Source organism: Lonchura striata, chromosome W, assembly GCF_050655825.1.
Source record: "Lonchura striata isolate lonStrDom1 chromosome W, ASM5065582v1, whole genome shotgun sequence".
Classification (NCBI taxonomy): Eukaryota; Metazoa; Chordata; class Aves; order Passeriformes; family Estrildidae; genus Lonchura; species Lonchura striata.
In genome coordinates this window covers 28,122,383-28,140,401 of record NC_140743.1, presented here as the reverse complement: position 1 = coordinate 28,140,401, position 18,019 = coordinate 28,122,383, and the positions used below count along the sequence as shown (strand labels likewise).

The 18,019-nt window shown below is 44.6% G+C and overlaps 1 protein-coding gene across 24 annotated transcripts in view; it reads left to right on the top strand.

Annotated features, from left to right (window-relative positions):
• Window positions 1-18,019, top strand: part of LOC146763161 (ubiquitin-associated protein 2-like) — a 229,312-nt gene that overhangs the window by 205,342 nt on the left and 5,951 nt on the right. For all 24 annotated transcript variants that reach the window (XM_085571445.1, XM_085571455.1, XM_085571456.1 and 21 more), the window contains 2 exons: window positions 15,715-15,793; window positions 17,234-17,448. In XM_085571445.1, coding sequence (XP_085427571.1) covers window positions 15,715-15,793; window positions 17,234-17,448 — 294 coding nt within the window. The remainder of the gene's footprint in view (window positions 1-15,714; window positions 15,794-17,233; window positions 17,449-18,019) is intronic.

The window sequence follows — 18,019 nt, the reverse complement described above, 5'->3', positions numbered from 1 at the left end:
AACAAATTACTTAAGAACTGTTAATCCTTTTTCCCTCTCAATGCCCTCGAGCCCTACGTTGATGCGCCAAAATCTGTCTAGGTTCGAGACAGGAATCTGCGAAGGAGGGCTAAACCCTCCTGTGCAATGGAGAAGGTAAACCCCCTCCCTCTGAATTACTAGGAGTTTTAAATCAAAAGGCTCTCAGGCAAAGATATGGGAATGGGAGTAACAATTCTTTACTAGGAGAAAACTAGACAACAATTTAAAAAGGCAAATGCAATCAGTACAAACAAAACCAGTGAAAAAGTCCAGAACCTGAGAATTCGGGGTGCCAGTAGCAGTCCTGCTGGGACGATTGCTCCCCTTGCAGTAGTTGATGAATTGCAGATGCAGTGGTGATCTTTAGAAGGGTATAGTTTTCCTCTGAAGATCTGGTGGCAGTGGGGCCGATCTTCCTCTGCGCCGGGGTTGCCTCCGAGCTCCGCTGCCGTCGCCTCAGCGCGCTCCGGCTGCTTCGCTGCGAGTGCCGCCGAAGAGAGCTGCTTCTCTGGCAATCCCACAAAGATAGAGAGCGAGCTGCCTCTCTCCCCAAAAGCTACCCCTTTATACAATAATAGAGTGCTTGGCTTCCCCCTCTGGGTGGGACCCCTCACAATAAGATGGTGTTACATTTACCAGCCCGGCAGTGAGTCAGTCAATACTGTATAAACAAACCATTGCCTCTACGGGGCAAAACATTGTCTTTGGGAGAGATAGCAAAACCTGTTCAACAGGTTTGCCTTCAACAGATGGCAAATAGAATACAAGCTTATCTTACAACCCAGGATAATAAGTTTAATCACAACAAATGCACCTTTATTAGGGGACAAAACAATAAATGCGATAGTGGGGTCAGAAAAGAAATAAAAAGGATAGAGAGAGAGAGAGAGAGAAGAGGGGATGGGAATAGCTACCAACACAGGCGGAGTCCTCACTGGTCCGGATGATGGGGATCCGTCTTGTTGTGTTGGGGAGAATCTCCGAAGTCCTACCTAACCCAGGGGTCCAGTTATAGTCCACAGAGGGAAAAGGGGGGAACAGGCAGAACAATGAGAGTCTATTGAAATTGCTGTGGGGGGAACAGGTGTATCTACAGAAAATCATCCAGGCTGAACAAACACAATAAAGAATAAGTCCATTGAAGTTACTGGAGAAGAACAGGTCAGGTCATTCTCCCCCCCCCCCCCCCCCCCACTGTTTGTGGTAGGGGTCTCAGTCTCAGTCCTTGGGGAGAGGGTTCTTGACCTCCATCTGTCACGGTGGTAGTGAGGCAGATGAGGGGTCTTCAGTGAGAGACCACCAGGGTCACCCCAACAGTTCATTCGGCTTAAGGTGGAGAGTGAAACAGGAATTGCAGAAGGCCACTCCGTGCTGGGTCCACACTGGGTCTTCGCCAAGTCCTTGCCAGCTCCTTGCCAAGTTCTTGCCGGGCCTCGTTGGGAACAGCTAACGTAACGGTACAGCGGCTGCACCTGCACTGTTGCCTTCTCCAAGCTGGAACTGCAGAGGGGGAAGGGAGTTCCTGCTCATGGCATTCGGCAGGCAAATGAGTGAGGGTCTTCAGACCACCTCTTACACTCCTGTATATGCTACCAAGGCTAAACCACTATTCATCCCAGCCAGCTGCGTTTCCACAGTGGCCAAGAAGCTCAATGGGATCCTGGGGTACATTAGGAAGAGCTTTGCCAGCAGGTCAAGGGAGATAATCCTGCCCCTCTACTCACCCCTGGTGAGGCACACCTTGAGTTCTGTGTCCAGTTCTGGGCTCCTCAGTACAAGAGAGGCATGGAACTCCTGGACTGAGTCCAGCAGAAGGCTACAAAGTTGATTAAGGGACTGGAGAATCTCTTATGAGGAAAGGCTGAGGGAGTTGGGCCTGTTCAGCCTTGAGAAGACACAACTGAGAGGGGACCTCATTAATGTATATAAGTATGTGAAAGGAGGTTTCAAGAAGATGGAGCGAGACTCTTCTTGGTGGTGCCAAGCAATAGGACAAGAGGCATCAGGCAAAAACGGATCCACAGGAAGTTCCACCTGAATATGAGGAAGAAGTTCTTTACTGTGCGTGTGACTGTGCACAGGAACAGATTGCCCAGAGAGGTTGTGGAGTGTCCCTCACTGGAGATATTCAAGAACCATCTGGACACAATCCTATCCCATGTGCTCTGGGATGATCCTGCTTGAGCAGGGAGGCTAGACCAGATGACACCACTGGTAGTCCCTTCCAACCTTATCCATTCTGTGATATCCCTCTTAATTGCTGGAGCTCCTGGGTCAGTTTATTGGACAGCTTCTTCACATCTGAGATGAGGGAGGAAGAAATACTGTCTTCATATTCCTGGAAATGGCGAACCACTTCATCCACTGTTAGTGGTGTATTGTCTTTCCAGATTAATGTTGTTAATGGGTTGGCATGCACCATTGGTGTGCTCTGTACACATTTCCACTTCATGGGTTGTAGTCATAGGTCTTTATCTGCATTTTTATGCAATTACGCATTGTCCAGGTCATAATTAATCATCTCTCACATGGCTAATTCCCTCAAGTGTAAGATACCTTTCTCAATTGAAGTCTAGTCCTGGGTGACATGGAATATCTTCCTTCTAGGGATACCTTTTCATCACACTTGACAGGAGTTGCCTCCAGAGACTGAGGGCTTATGTAATTTTTCCCATTGCTTTGTCAATGCCTGCTTCCTTAGCAAGTGATCTCAGCTGCTTGACTTCCTTACCCTCTATTTCCAAACTGCTAGCTATGTTATCCCAGCATCAGTACAGCTAGGCAGTAATAATACACTCACCTGGATGACTGTTTAAATATTTTCATATCTCCTGCAGCTCATTTAAGGATAGAGATTGAATAGTGGTTACCACTTGTTCTTCCTCTTCCCCCTGTTCCTGTGAATGGCACTTGTGTCAATCCTGCTGCTTCACCCTCTTTGCCCTCCCTCCTTGTCTTCCTTTACTAAGCTCTTGTATGAGCTGACCTCTGTGTACATTTCTTCTGTATAGTGGCAACTGATACTGGCACATGTTGGTTCTCTTGTTCATCTGCAAGGCCTGTCACAGGGGTTGGAGTAATTGCAGGGCCTGTTGTCTTGTTGTCAGATCCAGAGACCTTCTTGTATCCCTGAGAGCACTGAGTGGTGTTGAGCAGGGCTTAGTAGGCCTGGGCCAGGCCCCAGCATATTGCAGTGATTTGTGTCTCTCTGGAATTGCCAGGGTGACTGTCTTGGTTTGAAAGACAGGTGTCTGCCAAGGAAGGTGGAAACCTCCTTTGGAATGGAAAATATGACCTCCTTCCCTCCAAATTATTATAACTTTGAAATTACAGGGCTTTCAGGCAAAGATATGGGAAAAGGAATAACAGTTCTTTACTAGTGTGTGAATGTATAACAAGGCAAACAAACAACAACAATGGCAGCAACAACAAACATAACCAGAAACCCAGAAGCCTTCTTTTGGCTATCAAGCACTTTCCCCTTTGTTGCAGTGATGGTCACAGACAGCAGGGGCGCTGTTGGCTCTCAGCAGGGCAGGGCAAGGTGCAGTGATTCCCCCGCAGCTGCAGAGGACTTTGTGGCACCAGCTCAGCCTCTCTCCATACTCTAATATCAGGGGAGCCAGCAGAAGAGATAGAAAAGGGGCTTCATTTAAAAATCCACAGGAGCAGTTGGTCCTGGCGCCCCTCTGGGTGGCGGGATGGGCTTTAGCAAGAACCTCAGAGTATCACGCTGGAATGGCAGAGGCAATCAGACCCTGGGGGTGGCAAACAAAATGTAGCAGAAACTCTGCATCTGTAGCAGGAACCGCAGGGGGTTGGGCAGACATGGGGTATCAGGTTAAAGTGTAGCGAAAAACCTGAAGTAGTGGCAGCAGAGCTGGGCAGTGGCAGCTGGGCTTCCGCAAGCAGCCCGGAGAGGCTCCCTTGGAGGGGCTCAGGGTCCCAGGTATTCCCCTGGGGCACTCAAGTAGATGGTAAGGGTCCTTTTCCAGTAAGGTCAGGTGTTAATAAGTGTCGCTATTGGACATGAAATGAGTACACAGAAGCTTGGTAAGTTCAAAAGAGAAAAAGAGCTAATTTTATTTTTGACTTTGCAATATATAGAATTCTAAAAGTGACAGTGGATTGGAGGATGAAATTGTTACCTCTCTAACCACACTGGTTAAACCAACAGTTTGTCAATTCTCTCCTCCCACAAAGAAGAATGTAAAACAATCATTATTTACATGAACAGTGTGTGAAAACTTTAGTAGAAATATGTAAATATTATCACAAGACTAAAGAAGCTTTATGATAACTTTAAAACTTTCAAAAGAACTATAAAAGAAAACTTAACACTTTTAAAAATCAGAGCAACAAATAAGGTCCCAGTTCAACCACCATTTAATCAAACTGCTACCAACACCCTGACCAACAGGATGTCAGGTTGTATTCTGACTCTGTCGGTGGTTTTGTATTATTGCTTTTATTTTAATTTTCCTATAAAATTGTATTTCTGACTTGGGATCTCCCACTGGTTTGCTTTTGTTATAGGTAAAAATTAATCCAGCCAAATTAAAAAATAAAAATTTATTTTATTTGGCAATCAAAATCTATCTGAGCCAGCCACAAAGAAAAGGACAGTGCTGAGCCCGGGATCGTCACTGGGTGAAACACAGGTCTGACCACTACAGCAGAAGGTCCCTTATGTTTTCACACCAACTGTCCTGCGCGAGCAATTTTTATACGGTTTATTTTGCTCAAGGCTGGGATTTTGGCGATCAGCCTTTTCTTTCCATTCAAAGTCCCACATATTCATAAAGTCTCTTTTCTCTGTGCTGAGTTGAACAATCTGGTGTCCAGGAAGCGATTTACATCCTTGATGGAGTTATGGGAACCTGGCATTGAGATGTATCCTTTTGGGTGGTTCCAGTGATTCCAATCTTGTGTTGTTGTTGGGATGATCATTGCCTGGGAGTTCCTGGATCACCTTGAGAAACGACCCATCTCCGGAGAGCTACATGTATTAACTTTTAAATGAGGCCTTATCAGAGACAATTTCAACATATGTGAGGCAAGCCCCCTAGTACTGACTCATATGCTTTATAATAATATGAAACATTACATACATATCATCCTACAGGCGTGAATTACCCATATTGCACATAACAATCCCTCCCCTTCTACATTAACCCATTAATTAGTGCCTATCTAAAAAATACTATATTTAGTGATTTCTTCCCCTATTCCAGTGGGAAAAAGAAAGAACTCTTAGTTCTTTTAGATCCCATCACCCCATTCTTCTCTTGGTATCTCTTGGTAAAATCTCTAAGTGTCCCCTTCTCCTTTTATTTGCCCCTTGTACCTGGCCAAGGCCTCTGCTGCTCTGCTGTGCAGGTTTTCTTCTCCTAATTTCATTATTTTAGATACCTGATTTAATTTTCCTGTTGCACACTCCGGATCCGTGGGCATGGCTGCTACCTGCATCCCTTGTACCACTGAGTGTATTAACGTTATAAAACAGGGTATGAGGCAGGGTAAGAATATGATCCCAGCTATTGAACATAAGACAAAAAAATATAATTTTCTTCCACCATGCTCCATCAAACAGATGGTCCCACCAGGACGCTTGGAGTATAGAATTCCATTTCTGTACCGGGACATGTGTTACATGTTTAATTTTGTTTGCTAAGTCTCTAATAGTTTCTCCATAATCATCAATTTCTATACAACACTCTGTTTAATTAAATTTCCCGCAAAGTCTCCCTTCTTAGGCCAGCAAATAATCTAGAGCTATCCTATTTTGATATACAAAAGCCCTCATTTGGGAGTGTTGTTTAGATAGCAGTTCGAGGGCATCTGAGGTGTGGTTTGATACAGTCTCTACCACAGCCTGTAGACTTATTAGGCAGTTTAATAAATAAATTGGGGTCCTATACCCCCAGGTCCCGACCTGGGCCCATGTTGCAGGACCATAGTATTCTATTATTCTTTCTGCAGGCCACTCTTCCTCACCCCAGGTCTGGCTCCCACCAAAGATAGGGAACTTCTTTTTTAAACTCCTCCTTTCCTGACTTAAGGTTTTATATAAGGGGCCCCCTAGTGAGCTGTGCTCAGAGCAGGGCAGGGTAAAGAAAACAGGCCTTATTAATCCTACTGTGCATGATCCTTTCCATTGTTGAGGTAGTTCACTGTATGCTTTCTTTCCACAAATCCAATATAAGCGATTAGGGGCTTTCCACCTAACCTTCGTGCTCTTGGGCTGTTCCCAATATTTACTTAACTCACTCAGGGATTGGTATGGGTTAGCTCCAGGGCTTTTGTTCCAGCAGAGTCCAATCTTATCACTCCATTCATATTGGTCCCCTTTTTCTCAGCTCCAGTACCCTGCTGGGTTCTCTGGCTGCCAGATCCTGCTTTTGTTGGAAGAGTTTACTATTAAAGTGGACACACATGGGGTGTATCCCACCACTTCAGTGTACTCCCTTCCATCCCTGCTAAGACAGAAAGTTCCAATTACCCATTTTTCTAAGACCCATCCCTCAGGCCTCTGAGTTATTCTTGTGGTCTTAGTATCTTCCCATTTTAGCAATTGCTCTGAAGCTAGACCCTCACCTTTCCAAGGCCACTTCTCGGCAGACTTGAGCCCTCTGCAGATCCAACAATTGGACAGACCTAATTCTGTTGCAATTTCTTGCATTAGGTCCACAAGCAAGTTTTGATCTGATGCAGGCAAACCCCAGTTGGTGTATTGTTTCTGTAACTGATCATATTTTTTACTTAAGGTTTTTAACCTTTCCTGTTCCATCCTTCTTTTCTTCATTTCTGTCTCTTGTCTCTTTAACTCCTGTGTTACCTGTTTTATTTTGCTCTCTGGGTCCACCCGTTCTTTATCCCTTGAAAGACAAAATGTCCTATCATACTGTAAACAAAATCTGTCATCCTGGTCCTCTAAAAGGTCAAGGATAATTGGTTCATTCTTGAGGGATATTTTATTCTCATATTTTAAATTCTTCCCAACCCAATATGTTTTACCTCTCATCACACACATCCCTAATTGGTTGTTATCATAGCACAGTGGGTTTGCCTGGAAATAAGCTACAAACACTGACTCCATTTTCCCTCCAATCCATACTGTGTGGTTACACTTATCACAGGCTGAAATTGATACTGGTTGAGCATTTCTCCTACGTATTTTGTGCACTGAATGCCGCCTTTAGGGGTGACCCTCTTTAAATGACTTTTGGTTTCTTTTCCCAATTTGTATGTCCCCTGGTGAGTGCCGTTCATGGAGCAACATTCGTTTGTTTTACCCTTGCTGCAGTTTTTTGGGGCTGGGAATATCGGAACGTCTGATTCCCCCTGTCCTTTCTGGACAGTTCGTATGCTTTGTCTGTACCCACTGCCAGGGCCCTGCCCCTCAGGGTCGGGTGTATTACTTATGTGCATACTAGTTCTGAGGCATGTTGCTAGACTCAGGTACATCAGGATTACTCCCACTGTTGCAGCGTGCCGGGCGGGGCATGCTGGGCAGTTGCGGCAGGGGTGCTACCATCCCCCTGTGAGCTCTGCAATTCCCAGTTATTGGCAGGTCTGGCGCAGGGACAGACAGCAAAGACACGGGTCTTGGGGTGTAACAAGATGGATTTATTCCTGGGCTCCCAGACAAGACTGGGGGGGAGGGGGGGGTGTGAAGAGAAATTTTTATACAGTAACTCAGGAGGAGGGGTGTAGGAAAGTGAACCAATAAGGATATGGTAAGGGAGGAGTATAAGGTGGGGCAAATAGCTTATGAGCCTATCAGGGAGAACAGGGGAGGGGAATAATACAAAGTAACGAAAGGGGTGTTGAAGGCAACAAGACAGACACAGAACTCTCTGGAGAAAGGGGTAGGGATAGGGAGGATTGACAACTTGGAAGGGAGGAGGTTAAGGAAGGGCTTGGAAAGATTGACAGCTGGGGAAGGGAGGGGATTAGGGAGGAGAACAGGGGGCAAACGTATTCAAAGCAAAACACACCACAACACCTCCCCTTTTTTTTTTAATACAAAAGAGAGGATCCCACCACTAAAATTCCTCTGCCTCCTCCTGCACCCACTGGGTTGCAACCAGTGGCGGGGTAAGCCATCTTCTCGGCAGCAGGAATACTCTTCCATGGTTTCATGCCAAGACCAAGCTGCATACCTCCGTTTGAAAATGCCCCACTGGTGTAGTTTAACAGTGTCTGCGCTTCAGGGTACCTTGTTTAACCTCCAGCACTCAACAGTAATGATTTGAGCTTTTTCCTGTAGTTTGCTCCTCAGCCTGTCTTGAAACAGGCGAAACCAAATTGCAGAGTCTTGTTCAATTATTCCGAACCTTGTAGTGAATCCCAAAACATGGCTAGTCAGGTAATGTTCTTGTTCCAAACACTTGTCACACAACCCTTTTGGCCAAATCCCCCTTCTGCAGTGTATAACCCAAACCTTGTTACAATATTCACAAATGAAATGCACAAATGGATAACATTCACAATCTGGTACAGAGCACCTTATCAAATCCCTGTCGGTCATTTACTTGGCAGACACAGGGTTAATTTCAGGTCTCCAGGGGGGAGGTGATTTTCCAGTCTGGTGTCCCTTCCTGGAGCTCAACCTTCTTCACTCGTGATGTGTGCATCCACCCCTTTTCTGCTGTTCGTACTGCTGTATCTGTGGTTAAAAGGACAAGATAGGGGCCCTCCCAGTAAGGTGATAATGTAGCCTGCCTCCAAGTCTTTATAAGTACCTTGTTCCCAGGCTGTATTTTATGTATGGAGAAACCTAGAGGGGTATTTTGCATTATTATTCCTTGTTTCCACAATTCCTGGAGATTCTTGCTTATGGCTATAAGATATGGCTGTATCTGCCCATCTTCTATTCTTGGGTGTCCCACTGGCATGCCATGTTCAGAAGGAATCCCATATAACATTTCAAAGGGTGAGAGCCCAATCTCAGAATGGGACATAGTTCGGATGTTTAACAGAGCCAAGAGGAGGCATTTTACGCAGGACATTTTTGTTTCCAGAATTAATTTTGCCAATTGTGCTTTCAATGTTTGGTTCATTCTTTCAACCCGTCCAGAGCTCTGGGGATGCCACGGGGTTTGGTATTCCCACCAGATTCCCAGAGCACCAGCTAATTGCTTAATAACCTTTGAGGTGAAGTGTGTTCCTTGATCCGAATCTATATAATTCACTAACCCATATCGAGGTATGATTTCTTCCAGTAGGAACCTCAATACTGTTTGGGCTATAGCCTGGGAGCTTGGAAAAGCTTCCACTCAATGGGTTAGTTTGTCTACTATTACCAATAAAAACTTATATGTCCCCACTTTAGGTATATCCGTAAAATCTACCTTAATTCTCTCAAAAGGCCAGTATGCCACTGGGCGACTTCCCAACGCTACCTGCCAATTTTTTGCCCAAATTACTTTTTGGCAAATCATACACCCTTGCACCTCCTGTTTTGCCAGTTCATAGATTCCTTTACACACGAAGAATCTCAGAAATTGTTCTGCAAGTGCCTGGGCCCCCAATGTGTCTGTTGGTGCAACCTCCCCAGAATTTTTCTGGTGTAATCTTTGGACAATAATTCCCTCCTGTCTGGTAGTCTCTACTTACCTCCTTCCAGTCGACCTCCAATTTTCTTGTATCCTTCAATCTCGCCTTGAGGATGGCGGGGAGGGTATTCCCAGACTTCCCCTTGCCCAATCTCTGGGGTACTTACCTTCAACAAAGCCATGCTTTTTGCCTCCTTGTCTGCTAAGTTGTTCCCTCAAGTCCTAAACTGCATTCTGGTTTGGTGCCCTTTTACATGGACTATGGCAATTGCCTCTGGTCCTCTGATGGCTTATAAAATTTGCTTGATTATTTCCTCATGCACCAACCTTTGCCCCCAAGTGTTAAGCAACTCCCTCTCTTCCCAGATTTTCCCAAAAGTGTATACCACCCCAAATGCATACTTAGAATCTGTGAAGATTCTTCCCCCTTTTCCCTTTAATTTCTGTAAAGCTCTATAAACTGCATATAACTCACAAGCTTGTGCTGACCAATAGGCATTCAGGGGTCCTGATTCCATCACCTCCCCTGTCTTCCCATCCACCGCTGCATATCCTGATTTCCTTTTCCCATCTATGACCCTTGCTGACCCATTCACAAAACATTTTTCTCCCTCGTCTAGTTCCTCATCTTCCAGATCATGTCTTATTTTGGTTTGTAACTCTACCACCTCAGAGCAATCATGGGAGGGTACCCCTGTAACTTCCCCAAACAAAAACTGAGCAGGATTTTGTGCTGAGGTTGTCCGTAATTCTAAATCATGGGAGTGAATCAGGATAGCCTCATACTTCAGGAGCCTAGCGCCTGTCAGCTACTTGTCTGCCTTTGGTTGCAAAATGCTCTGTACACTGTGGGGGGTGTAGACTACCAACAATGCCACTAAAGTCACTTTCTTGGCCTCTTCTACTAATATTGCCACAGCCACAATTGCTTGTAAACACGTAGGCCATCCCTTGCTTACAGGATCTAGGAGCTTTGATACATACCCAACTGGTTTTCTTGTCCCTGCCCAATCCGGAGTTAGGACTTCATGGGCAGTGTGATTACTGACATCCATAAATAACTGGAAGGGTCTCCTAACATCTGGGACACTCAACACTGGAGCTGCCATAAGGGTCTCTTTTAACTCCTTGAAACTCTCCTCATCCCGCTTTGTCCACTTGAGCCTGTCTGTGATAAGCTTTTCATAAAGAAACCTTACCTTCTTGCTGTAACCCTTGATCCATTGTCTGCAGTACCCCAGGAGTCCAAACAGCTGCCTGACTTCCGTTTTTGTCTGTGGAGGGGGTAGGGTGATGATCCCTGTCACCCTGTCTGGATCCAATTTCTTCTTGCCCTTGGTTAGCCAGTGTCCCAGGTACTTTACCTCAGGCTCCGTAAACTGTAATTTGAACTTTGAGACTTTCAACCCCTTATCTCCTAGAAAATTTAACAAGGCTATAGTGCCAGCCATTACATCTTTTTCCTTGGGACCAGTGACCAGTAGGTCATCCACATATTGTAGTAATTTGGTCCCTTGTACTGGCACAAATTCACTTAATAGTTTCTCAAGGGCCTGGCCAAAGAGATTCAGTGAATCCACGAACCCCTCAGGCAGAGAGGTCCATCTTAGATGCTGTTTTCTCTTTGTCTCCAGATCATCCCACTGGAAGGCAAAATAATTCCAGCTTTCCTCGGCTAGAGGACAAGTCCAAAAGACATCTTTTAAATCTATTACACTGTACCAAGTGTCCTCCAGAGATATGTTATTCAATAAGGTATAAGGGTTTGAGACCGTAGGAAACAAAGTTTTACTTGTCTGATTTACAGCTTTTAAATCCTGTACCAATCAGTAACTTCCATCTGATTTTTGCACTGCCAGAATAGTTGTGTTGTGCTTTGACATACAAGGTTCCAACGTGCCTTTCTTTATTAAATCCTCTATTGCCGATTTCAACCCCTTTCTACCCTCCACGGGGATGGGGTATTGTTTGATCCTAATGGGGTCCTCTGGTCTCTCAATTTTGATGTGTACTGGTTCCATATCCAACCTCCCTGCCTGCCCTTGAGTGTGTCAGACCTTGGGATTGATTTTCTCCTCATCTTCAGTAGTTAATTTATATAGACTTACCATGAACTGTGAGTCTTGTGCAATCAAGCTTATCCCCAGTATTGTCATCAAGTCCATCCCCAGTAAGTTATAGTCTGCTTCTTCTACTAGTAAGATATTCCCTAGACAAATTTTATTTTCAGATTCTATTTTTACATCCTTTAAAAACAGTACCTTAAAGGGTTCCCTTTTTGCCCTGATCACCACCATTGAATCCTTACTTTTTGAGCACCCAGGAAGCAGTTGCTGAACCGTGGTTCTCACTGCTCCTGAATCAACTAAGAAAACCAGTTCCTGGTTTTGGGGTCCAGTCTTTAGCTTTATCAAGGGCTCTCCAGGTGTTCTGAACCCCAAGTTATAGAGCCCCTGATGCCTCTAATCCTCCTGAAAGATCATTTAATCTTTCATCCTCTTTTTTCACTCCCTTTTGAAGTATCCTTTCTGCTTGCAGTAAAAGCACTCAGGGCTACTTACCTGCTTGTTTTATTCTGTGAGGGTCCCAGCTTTCCCTGAGGCCGCTGGGCTTGTGTTGGCTTCCCGGGGTTTTGGGCTCGCTCCTGTTTTTGAGCTTCCCTAACCGCCGCCACCAGTACCCTTGCTTGTGTCTTTTGTTTTTCTTCATCCCTTCTCATGTAAACCTTTTGTGCTTCCCTCAACAGCTCCTGCAGGCTTTTCTCTTGCCAATTCTCTATTTTTTCCAGCTTTTTCTGTATGTCCTCCCACGATTTTGCAACAAATTTTGTTTTTAACAAAATTCCCCCCACAGGAGAGTTAGAGTCTGTCTCCGAATACATTTGGAGGTTCTTTCTAAGCCTCTCCAACCATTCAGTGGGTGTCTCATCCCTCCCTTGGCATTCCCCCAGTGCTTTACTAATATTTTGTCCCTTTGGTACCGCCCCCCGGATACCCTGTATTACCATGTTTCTCAGTCCGCTCATTTTGAGCCAATCCTCCTCTGCCTGGACATTCCATGATGGCCTCTGTTCAGGCCACTTCTTGGCCCCACTCCCTCCTTGGGGGTTCCTGAATTCCCAATCCTTTATAGCAGCCTGCCGTATCATATCCCGTTTTTCGGCATTAAACAATGATCTTAGTATAGCGGTGATGTCATCATATGAATAAATGCTCCCCAGAAATTCATTCAACCTCTCTGCCACCCCCAGAGGGTCATCCATTAATTTTCCCATTTCCCTCTTAAAGGCTCTCACATCCCCAGTGTTGATTGGGATGTTTACAAACCAAATTACTCCAGGAGCAGTTGGTACTTCCCTTAAGGGGTAGAGGTTGGGTCTGTCCCTTTCCTCCTTGCTGTCATCAGTATTTTCTCTCCTCATTTTACGCCGAGTTCTACTGGCCGAAGGAGACGTGGTTTCCCCAGTGGGAAGTGTGTGACTGTGAGTATCTGGCTGCTGTGTGGGGGGGAAGGACTGGGAATGTCCCGGTGTGTCTGGCATCGCCAGAGCTGATGGCTGCATATTAAGTGGTGGTGCTTGTGTCCGTGTGAGCTGAGATGGGGGAGCTGTTGGTGCAGGTATAGGGGCCTGTGCTTGGGGAGGAAGGACCTGATAGGTGGTGGAAGATTTTCCAAGGGCTCCCAGGTTTTGCTCGGACTTACCTTACTGCCAGAAGTTTTGACTGGGAATAGTCTCGCATCGGCATATTCCCACAATCTGGCATAGTCCATTTCCTCACTGTCCAGTCCACTTTCCTCATATACACAATCTGATAATGTTTGGCACATCCTTGTATCAAACGTGCCAAATATGGGCCAGAACATGTACTTCCAAATTTCAATATCTCCCCATACTTCTACACAATAATGTATAATTTTCTCCTTGGATTTTGTCTGCCTTGCAGGGCAATCCTCCCAATGTTCTAACATCCATCCCAAGGGGGTCTCCCTCTGGAACTCGAGCAACTCGTCCCTCTTCCCCTTTTCCGATTTCCCCGATTTCCCTTGGGTTTTTCTCTGGATCTTACTTTTCTTTTGTCCCATGTTAAAGTCTCCTTACTGTACCTCTGTGTCAAATCTCACAAACAGTTCCAAAAACTGACCGGCCGTTTGCCGAGTGTGTGATCTGGTCCTTTCCGGACCGAGTCTTACCAACTTATTAGTCGCACAGCAAACCGATCTGTGGATTTTTGGCTGATAAGAAAAAATAACTCTCTTACCTTTATCCCAGACTCCCAAGTCCTGGACCAAAGAGGTTTACCAGTTCTCGAGTATCCGAGAACGTACCTTCCCCCTCCGATCCTCCCGTGATCAAACCCCTGAACTCCCCAAGTTGCAGGCTTTGCGTGTGATGCGAGTTCACCTGGTTTCGTTCGCTTCCCCTGCAAGCGACCACTGCCCTCACAGGATAGTGGAACTGCTATCCTGGGGCCCGCACTTGCCTCCTAACAATGTCGCATCTCACACACATGCTCGATCACATCCCACTCAACCATGCGATATTTATGGTTCCTTTTCCCCCGTGGATTCTTTGTGCACGTAGATTTTTATGAGTGAAAAAAATTGCTGCCGTGGCTTCAGAGGCTCCGACTACAAGTATCTGAGACCTCTGGGCCCGTTTTTATCCCCTTCTGATTGTGGCTGTAGGCTCTTAGTTCAGAATCTGATTGGTTCCGTGGGGGTCTCCCAATCCTGTCCAGCAGCTGAAATCAGCAGGGCGTCACCCGGACCCGGGGCAGGGAGCCCCTGGATACCCCAAATCAGATCACGTCAGGGTCACCAAAATTGTTATAGGTAAAAATTAATCCAGCCGAATTAAAAAATAAAAATTTATTTTATTTAGCAATCAAAATCTATCTGAGCCAGCCACAAAGAAAAGGACAGTGCCGAGCCCGGGATCGTCACTGGGTGAAACACAGGTCTGACCGCTACAGCAGAAGGTCCCTTATGTTTTCACACCAACTGTCCTGCGCGAGCAATTTTTATACGGTTTCTTTTGCTCAAGGCTGGGATTTTGGCGATCAGCCTTTTCTTTCCATTCAAAGTCCCACATATTCATAAAGTCTCTTTTCTCTGTGCTGAGTTGAACAATCTGGTGTCCAGGAAGCGATGTACATCCTTGATGGAGTTATGGGAACCTGGCATTGAGATGTATCCTTTTGGGTGGTTCCAGTGATTCCAATCTTGTGTTGTTGTCGGGACGATCATTGCCTGGGAATTCCTGGATCACCTTGAGAAACTACTTATCTCCGGAGAGCTACATGTATTAACTTTTAAATGAGGCCTTATCAGAGACAATTTCAACATATGTGAGGCAAGCCCCCTAGTACTGACTCATATGCTTTATAATAATATGAAACATTACATACATATCATCCTACAGGTATGAATTATCTATATTGCACATAACAATTTTCATGCTCAATTTTTATTTTTCTAAATTGTATTTATTAATTATATGAAAAACAAATTCTTCATGCACCCCATTGGATTGTCTTGTGCACCTTACTTTAGAGACTACTGATCTGAGTTCTCTTGTAACATAGTTTAAGTAAATTTTCCAGTCATAAGGTGGTAACTCTTTTTCAACAGTTTTTTTAATAATTGTGCTGTTTTCCTAGCTGATGTTTTTTACTTTTAGAAATCAGAGCATGTTAAAACCTTTAGACTACATTCACATTGTGATTATGGTCCTGGCTTGAACCTAGGTCTTTGGCCTCTGATGGTCTGTTCCTCTTCCAGACACAGTCTCACTGGAATGACAGCTCAGAGGTGCAGGTTGGGTGGGGTTAAGCGTTTAGTCGTTGCCTTTAATTTATGATTAAGAGATTACATATTTGTCTATGATATTAAAAAAGTCTGTAAAATAGGTTTATTTTGAAGTTGAGAATACAGGTAAACCTTCAGCTATGCTGTAAATGATAAGGTCAGTTTCTGCCCAAACTTCCTTTATTTCTTCCTTTTAAAAATTTCTTATCCTTATAAGAAATATAAGGGTTATATTATAAAAAGTATAAGGGTTCATAAGAGTTGTCCAGCTCTGTTATGGTTTCAGCATTTCAGCTATCAGTAAATTATGATGTCTTTTTCTAAGGATTACTACAGAATTACATTCCCTGCTCCTGCAACCTTAACAGGCAGAGATGGAAGCCTTGCTAACAACCCCTTCTCAGGTGAGTATTATTTAAACATGAGTATGGTGAGTGAGATGTGCTGGTCATCCTGCTATTGCTTAAAAAGCAGTAATTTTCCCCTTCTGTATGCAGTTAAACCCATCAGTCCAAACTAGCCAAACAAAAGCAAGCATCTTTCTCTAAATGCTGACATTATTTTTTTTCTTTTTTTTTTTTTTCTTCATGGTTTTGGTCAGTAATTCATATGTGACTCAGAGGTTCTTGGGAGTAAGTTGGATGCCCTTTGAGAATAAGTGCAAAATCGTTACAAATTTAAATGGTAGTGTCATCTAGTGTCCTTCCCAAGGTGCATATAGGTGCTTGAAAACTATTCCATAGCGTAATCATTCTTCTTGAAATTTGACTGGCTTGCTTTCCTTTGTTATTGCTATTTTAGTACTTGTATGTTCTCAGCAGGAGCTGTCTCTAGCAGGCTCCTTCTTATCCTCTCCAAATCTAATAGACTTCATTCCCAAAAGCATGTGGCCTAAGCCGCCCTTGTTCATTCCTGCTCTTACTCTTCAGTTATTGTTGTGCAAAGATGACATTAATGCTATCCAGGATTTTCAGCCAGTGATTTTCTTTCACTACAATCTGATTACAGCCTAAAACTGTAGCTACAGGTGTTGTAATTCCTATAACGATGATATTAAGTGTTGTCATACTTTCTGGTAACCAACATAAAGGAATATTAGTTGGGAATAAGATAGATATGAGTGATATATGTCATCTCCCTAAAAGCATGTGAGCATGGTGCTCTGTAGGCCACCAGAAAATGCAAGTGTTCAGGAGTTTTTCTGCTGCATAATCATTTCTCTTGGGACTCTGCTTTTGGGGTAATAACCAAATTTCCCTCCTACTTCTTAAAAAAGGTGGGCCATGATGCAAGTCTTGCTTTCCTGGCCTTCAGCTATTGTTTCCAGAACTTTGGTTGTGTGAGAAGCCAGACATATTAACTCTAGTCATGCTTGGCAAATAAACAGACTGACAAAAATATGCCTATCACCTCCTGCAAATCCTAACTTGCTTTCAGCCCATGAAGCTTAGCTAATCAGTTTAACCTCTAGGAGAGTCACACTTTAACACAACAACTATTTGCTCTTTGGCTGTTTACCATAGTTTTGCTTTTAGCATGTTTTATTGCAATGATCTGATATAATAAATCTGCTCAGATTGTGTAAGATAGGTAAGCATTGGTATCTCCATTTTAACAATGGATTAGCCATGGCATGGAGTTCTCTCCCACTAACAGACAATGTCCCTGTAGCCATCACAAACAAAAACTGGGAGAAGACTTCCCATGAACAACTGCAGGCTTTCAAGTGTAGGATGTGTTCTCTTCTGTAGTTGTCTACTTGTATTCAGAGATTTTGAATCCTCTGAGTTCTCCACTTCTGGTGTAGCTTTAATAGCTTTTCTGATGAGTTTGTTCTTTCGCAGGTGACATAACAAAATTTGGCCGTGGGGATTCTGCCTCCCCTTCTCCTGCTACCACGCTCGCCCAGTCGCAGCAGAACCAGACTCAGACTCACCATACAACTCAGCAACCATTCCTCAATCCGACCCTGCCCCCAGGGTACAGCTACACTGGGTTACCTTATTATGCTGGTGTGCCCGGTGTTCCCAGTGCATTCCAATATGGGCCAACCATGTTTGTAAGTGTGATAGCCTAAACAGTAACCCTCCCTGTGTGCCTCTCTGGTTTTGCTCTCTTCAGCCCAAACCTACATCTTAGAATCACAGGATGGTTTGGGTTGAAAGGCACCTTAAAGATCATGTATTTCCATTGCCTCTGTCATGAACAGGGACACCTTTCACTAGACCAGGTTTCTCCAAGCTCCATCCAACCTGGCCTTGAACACTTCCAGGGATGGGACAGCAACAACTTCTCTGGGCAAGCTGTGCCAGTGTCTCACCACCCTCAGTGTAAAAAACATCTTCCTTATGTCCAATCTAAATCTACCCACTCTCACTTTAAAGCCGTTCTCCCTTGTCCTGTCACTACAGATCCTGGTAAAAAAATGTTTCCGTGTCTTTCTTATAAGCTCCCTTTAAGTACTGGAAGGCCACAATAAGGTATTCCTGGAGCCTTCTCTTCTTCAGGCTTAACAGCTCCAACTCTCTCAGCCCTTCTTCAACGGAGAGGTGCTCCAGTCTTCTGATTGTTTTCATGGCCCTCCTCTAGACCTGTTTAACATGTCTTTTTTAGTGCATCACAACATACTG